General features: G+C 48.6%; 1 protein-coding gene across 1 annotated transcript in view; it reads right to left on the reverse strand.

Moving 5' to 3' along the window:
• Positions 1–2,639, reverse strand: part of LOC119272475 — an 87,695-nt gene extending 85,056 nt beyond the window's left edge. The window contains exons 1-2 of the mRNA XM_037553957.1: positions 2,103–2,639; positions 1,810–1,995 (exon numbers count right to left, since the gene is read on the reverse strand). Coding sequence (XP_037409854.1) covers positions 1,810–1,995; positions 2,103–2,639 — 723 coding nt within the window. The remainder of the gene's footprint in view (positions 1–1,809; positions 1,996–2,102) is intronic.
• Positions 2,640–9,004: the final 6,365 nt, after the last annotated feature.

The raw sequence follows: 9,004 nt of genomic DNA on the forward strand, positions 1-9,004 counted from the left end.
TAGAGCTTATCCTGAGTGGGCGAGATGAGTACTGCTCTGCCCCCGCGCCCTGGTGCGCGAAGGCGCCATCGAAGTACAGGACCCAACCATCTGGTGCCTCGCTTCCTGGCGAGGTGGACCAGTCTTCGCCTACTTCGAGTGTCGGGACGTCCATCCATTCCGCCACAAAATTAGCGAGCGCAGCTCCCTTGATGACCCCAGTAGTGCTGAACTCTAACTGGAATGCTTGCAGCTCGATGTTCCACTCAGCGACCCTTCCAGTAGAATTGGGGCTCCTGAGCACCCTCTCTAATGGGTAGGCTGAGACAACCTTGATGGGGTGCCCCTAGAAGTAGTGCCCTAGCTTGCGCGAGGCCACCAAGAGTGCGAGCAGAAGCTTCTGAGGCATGGGATATCGCGCCCTCGCATCTCACAACACGGTGCTGACGAAATACACCGGGTGTTCGACGAGGGCTGGTGTGGAGTCTGGGCTCGCGTCTTGTGGAAGTTGAGACGTCTCGTGAGGTGACGGGGCTCCTGACGCCTGATTGTTTGGGTGAATTTTGGCGGCGGCGTCCTGTTGAGCTTGGTCTTCTGTCGACTCTGCCACGGCTCTTGCGGTGCCTTCCTGATCTTGTATTGCCTCAGTTGTAGCCCGACGCAGCGCGCCCTTGGTTTGGTGCTCCTCCCAAACTGCCACTAGTGCTGCGCTGGCGGAGTACGGGGTAGCAGGGAGGTAGAGTACTAGGGGCTCGAGGGGCCGTGGCGCCACCATCACTGGTGGGCTAGTCAGGTATCTCTTGAGGTCTTGAAAAGCTCGGTTAGCCTCCTGGGTCCACTCGAATGGGCCCTTCTTCATCATCAGCTTGAAGAACGGTAGGGCACGTTCACCTAACTTGGAGATGAAGCGTCCCAACGCAGTTACCCGGCCAGCCAGCTTCTGTATCTCCCTAAGGGTCTGCGGTGGGCTCATGTCCTCGATGGCCTTGATCTTCTCTGGATTCACCTCGATCCCTCTATGGAACACGAGGAAGCCCAGCAGCTTGCCGAAAGGGATGCCGAACACACACTTCTCCGGGGTAAGACGCAAGTTCACTTGGCGCAGGCTCTCGAAGGTCTCCTCCAGGTCTTGAATCAAGGTCCTCGCCTCCCGAGACTTCACCACAATGTCGTCGAGTAGGCCTCTGTGTTTCTCCCGAGCTGCCGCCCTAAGGCGATGTGCATCAGTCGCTAAAAGGTTGCGCCCGCTTTGTGCAATCCAAAAGGCATGCAGGTGTAGCAGTACACCCCACACGGGGTCAGGAAGGCTGTCTTCTCCACATCTTCTACCGCCATCTTGATCTGGTGATATCCTGAGAACGCATCCAGGAAGCACAACAGGTGAAACTCGGTGGTGGAGTCGACGATCTGATCGATGCGCGGGAGCGGGAACATATTTTGGGGCCAGGCCTTGTCAAGGTTGGTGAAGTCAACGCACATCTGTTCCTTCCCGCCTTTCTTCGGTACTACGACGGGGTTCGCCAGCTATTCGGGATATCGAACCCCGCGAATGGCGCCCGCCACCTCCAGCTTGCAGGTCTCTTGGACGATGAAGGCCTGCTTCTCAGTGGACTGCCGTCTTGCCCGCTGCTTCATGGGGCGTACATTGGGGCATACCCTTAAGTGATGCTGAATCACTTCCCTCGGAACTCCTACCAGCTAATTGGACTCCCACGCGAATATATCCTTGTTTGCATGCAAGAACTTCACCAATGCTCCCTCTTGACCTTGATCAAGGCTGGCACCAATGGTAAAGGTGGCTCCTGAGGGCCCGTCCTCATTGACTGGCACCTGCTTGGTTTCCGCCTTGTCTTGTGTGAACAACTTCTTCTTCTTGGTCGGTACAGCTCCCTTGGCCTCGGAGGTGCCCGCGTCGGCAGGCTGTGCCGCCGTGGCGGTTTTGAGGGCGAGCCCGAGAACCGCCAGAGCCTCCTTGGCATCCCCTTTGATAGTGAGGACGCCCTTGCTCCCAGGCATCTTCATGAGGTTGTAGCCAGATGAGTCGCTACCATGAACTGGGCCAGAGCCGAGTACCCGAGAATGGCGTTGTACGGGAGGCCGATGCGGGCGATGTCGAAGTCGACCAGCTCGGTGCGGTAGTTATCGCGTGTGCCGAAGGTGATGGGAAGGCGGATCTGTCCCAGAGAGCTGGCAGTGCCACCACCAACTCCTGAGAAAGGCTTGCTGAGGCTGAGGCGCTCGAGTGGCACATGAAGAAGGCTTAAGGCTTCCACGGAGAGCAAGTTGAGGCCGGCTCCGCCGTTGACGAGGGTCTTGGCAACAGCCACGTTGCAGATGGTGGGCGTGCAGAGCATTGGGAGCATGCCCGAGCCAGTGGTGGAGTCGGGGTGGTCCTCTGAGCTGAAGGTGAGGTCAGCCTCTGGCGCAGCCCAGCCTGGCAGAGCCCCCGGGCGCTTGGAAGCAACACCAATCTGGCGGAGGAACAACTTGACGTGGTGATCTGAAGGCGGTGCTCGAGAGCTGCCTAATAGGGCCGCGACTGCGTGGTGCGCTGATACCACGTAGCGAGCAGTGAAGAGGTCGCGGAGTTCCCCCCAGGATGCCACCGTGGACCCAGGGAGGTTGAGCAGCCAGGCGCGTGGCTCGCCGGTGAGGTCCATGGGGAGCTAGTTGGCCATAACCTTGTCGTGGCCTCCGACCTCGAGGACGGCCACCTCGTATGCCAACAGGAAGGCAAACGGGTCTGCCACGCCATCGTAGAGCGGAGGCATCTCTGGCCTGAACTTGGGTGGCCATCGCACTTGCAGCAGGGCGGGGGCCAGGGCTCGAAGCCCCCTAGCCCCATCATCAGCACCGGTCGCTGGAGCCGGTGGCGGGGCACCCGCCATGAGGGCGAAGAGCGGTGGCGCGGAGCGCGGGCCGATGGAGAGGAGCTATGTCGCACCCCTACCTGGTGCGCCAAATGTCGGATCATGGGTTCCGGCAAACCCTTGAGGTTCGAACTCTGGGGTGCACGCGAAGTTCTTTCCCTCCTTCCGATCTACGCCCTAGCTCGCTAAGGTCTCGCGGACGAACTCAACGCACTCACTACACAAAGACACAAGGTTTATACTGGTTAGGGCCACCGTTGTGGTGTAATACCCTACTCTAGTGTGGTGGTGGTGGATTGCCTCTTGGGCTAATGAAGAACAGTACAAGGGGAAGAACAGCCTCCTGAGGTTGAGGTGTTCTTGTGCTTAGTGTGCTAAGGGTTGGCCTTTTATCAAATCGTATCTCCCCCCTTTGGTGGTGGCTAGTCCTACTTATATAGGCCCTGGTCCTCTCCCCGAATATTGAGCGGGAAGGGAGCCAACAATGGCGGCCAATTTGAAAGGGGACCACTAGTACAAGCTATCCTGACAAAAGGTGGTCTTCGCCTGCCAAAGGTTCTGGTGGTGACGCTGTCCTGGGCTCCATGGTGACCTCCGTCCTGCCGTCCTTCTGGTCTTGGTCTCATTGCACTGATATGGAAACCTTTGCCTAATGCCTCGGTACTCCGCGCCTGCGCTTGCCCCCTTGGCACCAAAGAGGAAACAAGGACGCTGTGCGTGCTGGCGCCCGCTTGGTGTTGATCGTCATGGCTCACGTCACGAGAGCCTCGCGAGGTTCGCCCCGCCTTGATATCTCTGCTCCTCGCGAGGCAGCCTGGTGAGGCTGCTCCTGAGGAGGTCTTGCGTCATCCTCCTCGCGAGGCTTGGCTCCTCACGAGGGTCTTGAATGCCTTGTTCATGATGATGTGTCGTACAGACTTGCCAACACAGCCATACCATGGGCCGCATGCAGGCAAGTCTAGGGACCCCCGTTCCCAGAACGCCGACAACTACGTTCCCCAACAGTCGTACGTTTGGTACTTCAATGATTGGATCTTGGAGACGTTCGACTACATCAACCGCGTTAACATAATGCTTCTGCTTTTGGTCTACGAGGGTACATGGACACACTCTCCCCCTCTCGTTGCTATGCATCTCCTAGATAGATCTTGCATGATTGTAGGATTTTTTTTTAAAATTGCATGCTACGTTCCCCAACAGTGGCATCCAATCTAGGTCTATGCGTAGATGATATGCACTAGTAGAACACAAAGAGTTGTGGGTGATAATAGTCATACTGCTTACCACCAACGTCTTACTTTGATTCGGCGGTATTGTTGGATGAAGCGGCCCGGATCGACATTACATGACCGTGTTCATGGGACTGGTTCTACCGACGTGCTTTGCATACAGGTGGCCGGCGGGTGTCTGTTTCTCCAACTTTAGTTGAATCGAGTTTGACTACGGCCGGTCCTTGTTGAAGGTTAAAACAACACACTTGACGAAAAATCGTTGTGGTTTTGATGCGTTGGTAAGAACAGTTCTTGCTAGAAGCCCATAGCAGCCACGTAAAACTTGCAAGTACAATGTAGAGGACGTCTAACTTGTTTTTGCAGGGCATGTTGTGATGTGATTTGGTCAAGAAGTGATGAGATATAAATTGTTGTATGAGATGATCATGTTTTGTAACAGTTATCGGCAACTGGCAGGAGCCATATGGTTGTCGCTTTATTATATGAAATGCAATCGCCATGTAATTTCTTTACTTTATCACTAAGCGGCAGTGATAGTCGTAGATGCAATAGTTTGCGAGACGATAACGATGCTACGATGGAGATCAAGGTGTCAAGCCGGTGATGATGGAGATCATGGTGGTGCTTTGGAGATGGAGATTAAAGGCACAAGATGATGATGGCCATATCATGTCACATATTTTGATTGCATGTGATGTTTATCTTTTATGCATCTTATTTTTCTTAGTACGGCGGTAGCATTATAAGATGATCCCTCACTAAATTTCAAGGTATAAGTGTTCTCCCTGAGTATGCACCGTTGGTACAGTTCATCGTGCCGAGACACCACGTGATGATCGGGTGTGATAAGCTCTACATTCACATACAACGGGTGCAAGCCAGTTTTGCATGTGCAGAATACTCGGGTTAAACTTGATGAGCCTAGCATATGCAGATATGACCTCAGAACACTGAGACCAAAATGTCGAACGTGAATCATAAAGTAGATATGATCAACATAGTGATGTTCACCATTGAAAACTACTCCATCTCATGTGATGATCGGACATGGTTTAGTTGATATGGATCATGTGATCATTTAGATGACTAGAGGGATGCCTATCTTAGTGGGAGTTCTTTAGTAATATGATTAATTGAACTTTAATTTATCATGAACTTAGTACCAAATAGTTTTGCATATTTGTGTTGTTGTAGATCAATGGCCCATGCTACCGTTCCCTTGAATTTTAATGCTTTCGTAGAGAAAGCTAAGTTGAAAGATGATGGTAGCAACTACACGGTTTGGGTCCGTAACTTGAGGATTATCCTCATTGCGGCACGGAGGAATTATGACCTAGAAGCACCGCTAGGTGCAAGACCCGCTGCAGGAGCAACTCCGGACGTTATGAACGTCTGGCAGAGCAAAGCTAATGACTACTAGATAGTTCAGTGTGCCATGCTTTACGACTTAGAATTGGGACTTCAAAGACGTTTTGAATGTCAAGGAGCATATGAGATGTTCCAGGAGTTGAAGTTAATATTTCAAGCAAATGCCCGAGTTGAGAGATATGAAGTCTCCAACAAGTTCTACAACTGCAAAATGGAGGAGAATAGTTCTGTCAGTGAACACATACTCAGAATGTCTGGGTACCATAACCACTTGACTCAGTTGGGAGTTAATCTTCCTGATGACAGTGTCATTGACAGAGTTCTTCAATCACTGCCACCAAGCTATAAAGGCTTCGTGATGAACTATAATATGCAAGGGATGGAAAAGACAATCCCCGAGCACTTCGTGAAGCTAAAGGTACGGAGGTAGAAATCAAGAAGGAGCATCAAGTGTTGATGGTTAGTAAGACCACTAGTTTCAAGAAAAAGGGCAGATGGAAGAAGGGGAACTTCAAGAAGAACAGCAAGCAAGTTGCTGCTCAAGGGAAGAAGCCCAAGTCTAGACCTAAGCCTGAAACTGAGTGCTTCTACTGCAAAGGGACTGGTCATTGGAAGTGGAACTGCCCCAAGTATTTGGGAGATAAGATGGATGGCAAAATGAAAGGTATATTTGATATACATGTTATTGATGTGTACCTTACTAATGCTCATAGTAGCACCTGGGTATTTGATACTGGTTCTGTTGCTACAATTTGCAACTCGAAACAGGGGCTACGAATTAAACGAAGATTGGCTAAGGACGAGGTGACGATGCGCGTGGGAAATGGTTCCAAAGTCAATGTGATTGCCGTCGGCACGCTACCTCTACATCTACCGTCAGGATTAGTTTTAGACCTAAATAATTGTTATTCGGTGCCAGCGTTGAGCATGAACATTATATCTGGATCTTGTTTGATGCGAGATAATTATTCATTTAAATCAGAGAATAATGGTTGTTCTATTTATATGAGTAATATCTTTTATGGTCATGCACCCTTGATGAGTGGTCTTTTTGTTGAATCTCGATTGTAGTGATACACATATTCATAATATTGAAGCCAAAATATGCGAAGTTAATTATGATAGTTCAACTCCATGCTGATGGGCTTTTAGAATCACTTGATGCTTGCAAACCATGCCTCATGGACAAGATGACTAAGACTTCGTTCTCCGGAACAATGGAGCGAGCAGTTGAATTATTGGAAATAATACATACTGATGTATATGGTCCGATGAGTGTTGAGGCTCGCGGCGGGTATCGTTATTTTCTGACCTTCACAGATGATTTGAGCAGATATGGGTATATCTACTTAATGAAACATAAGTCTGAAACATTTGAAAAGTTCAAAGAATTTCAGAGTGAAGTGGAAAATCATCGTAACAAGAAAATAAAGTTTCTACTATCTGATCGTGGAGGTGAATATTTGAGTTATGAGTTTGGTCTTCGTTTGAAACAATGTGGAATAGTTTCGAAACTCAGGACACCTGGAACACCACAGCGAAATGGTGTGTCCGAACATCGTAACCGTACTTTATTAGATATGGTGCGATATATGATGCCTCTTACCGATTTGCCTCTATCCTTTTGGGGTTATGCTTTAGAGATGGCTGCATTCACGTTTAATAGGGCACCATCTAAATCCATTGAGACGACACCATATGAACTATGGTTTGGCAAGAAACCTAAGCTGTCGTTTCTTAAAGTTTAGGGCTGCGATGCTTATGTGAAAAAGCTTCAACTTGATAAGCTCGAACCCAAATCAGAGAAATGTGTCTTTATAGGATACCCAAAGGAGACTGTTGGGTACATCTTCTATCACAAATCCGAAGGCAAGATATTCGTTGCTAAGAATGGATCCTTTCTAGAGAAGGAGTTTCTCTCGAAAGAAGTGAGTGGGAGGAAAGTAGAACTTGATGAGGTAATTTTACCTTATCCCGAATTGGAAAGTAGTTCATCACACAAATTAGTTCTAGTGATTCCTACACCAATTAGTGAGGAAGCTAATGATGATGATCATGAAACTTCAGATCAAGCTACTACCGAACCTCGTAGGTCAACCAGAGTACGATCCGCACCAGAGTGGTACGGTAATCCTATTCTGGAGGTCATGTTACTTGACCATGATGAACCTACGAACTATGAGGAAGCAATGATGAGCCCAGATTCTGTGAAATGGCTTGAGGCCATGAAGTCTGAGATGGGATCCATGTATGAGAACAAAGTGTGGACTTTGGTTGACTTACCCGATGATCGGCAAGCCATAGAGAATAAATGGATCTTTAAGAAGAAGATCGACGCTGACGGTAATGTTACTGTCTACAAAGCTCGACTTGTTGCGAAAGGTTTTTGACAAGTTCAAGGAGTTGACTACGATGAGACCTTCTCACCCGTAGCGATGCTTAAGTCTGTCCGACTCATGTTAGCAATTTCCGCATTTTATGATTATGAAATTTGGCAAATGGATGTCAAAACTGCATTCCTTAATGGATTTCTTCAAGAAGAGTTGTATATGAGGCAACCAGAAGGTTTTATCGATCCTAAAGGTGCTAACAAAGTGTGCAAGCTCCAGCAATCCATTTATGGACTGGTGCAAGCCTCTCGGACTTGGATTATACGCTTTGATAGTGTGATCAAAGCATATGGTTTTATACAGACTTCTGGAGAAGCCTGTATTTACAAGAAAGTGAGTGGGAGCTCTGTAGCATTTCTAATATTATATGTGGATGATATATTGTCGATTGGAAATAATACAAAATTTCTTAATAGCATAAAATGATACTTGAATAAGAATTTTTCAATGAAAGACCTTGGTGAAGCTGCTTATATATTGGGCATCAAGATCTATAGAGATAGATGAAGACACTTAATTGGACTTTCACAAAGCACATACCTTGATAAAGTTTTGAAGAAGTTCAAAATGGATCAGTCAAAGAAAGGGTTCTTGCCTCTGTTACAAGGTGTGAAGTTGAGTCAGACTCAATGCCCGACCACTTCAGAAGATAGAGAGAAAATGAAAGTCATTCCCTATGCCTCAGCCATAGGTTCTGACATGTATGCAATGCTGTGTAACAGACCTGATGTGTGCCTTGCTATAAGTTTAGCAGGGAGGTGCCAAAGTAATCCAGGAGTGGATCACTGCACAACGGTCAAGAAAATCCTAAAATACCTGAAAAGGACTAAGGATATGTTTCTCGTTTATGGAGGTGACAAAGAGCTTGTCATAAATGGTTATGTCGATGCAAGCTTTGACACTGATCCGGATGACTCTAAGTCACAAACCGGAGCTGTATGTTGGTGCAGTTCCAAGCAGAGCGTCATGGCGGGATCTACGTGTGAAGCGGAGTACACTAGCTGCTTCGGAAGCAGCAAATGAAGGAGTCTAGATGAAAGAGTTCATATCAGATCTAGGTGTAATACCTAGTGCATCGGGTCCAATGAAAGTCTTTTGTGACAATACAGGAGCAATTCCCTTGGTGAAGGAATCTAGATTTCACAAGAAAACCAAACACATCAAG

This window comes from Triticum dicoccoides, chromosome 3A (genome assembly GCF_002162155.2).
Source record: "Triticum dicoccoides isolate Atlit2015 ecotype Zavitan chromosome 3A, WEW_v2.0, whole genome shotgun sequence".
NCBI lineage: Eukaryota > Viridiplantae > Streptophyta > Magnoliopsida > Poales > Poaceae > Triticum > Triticum dicoccoides.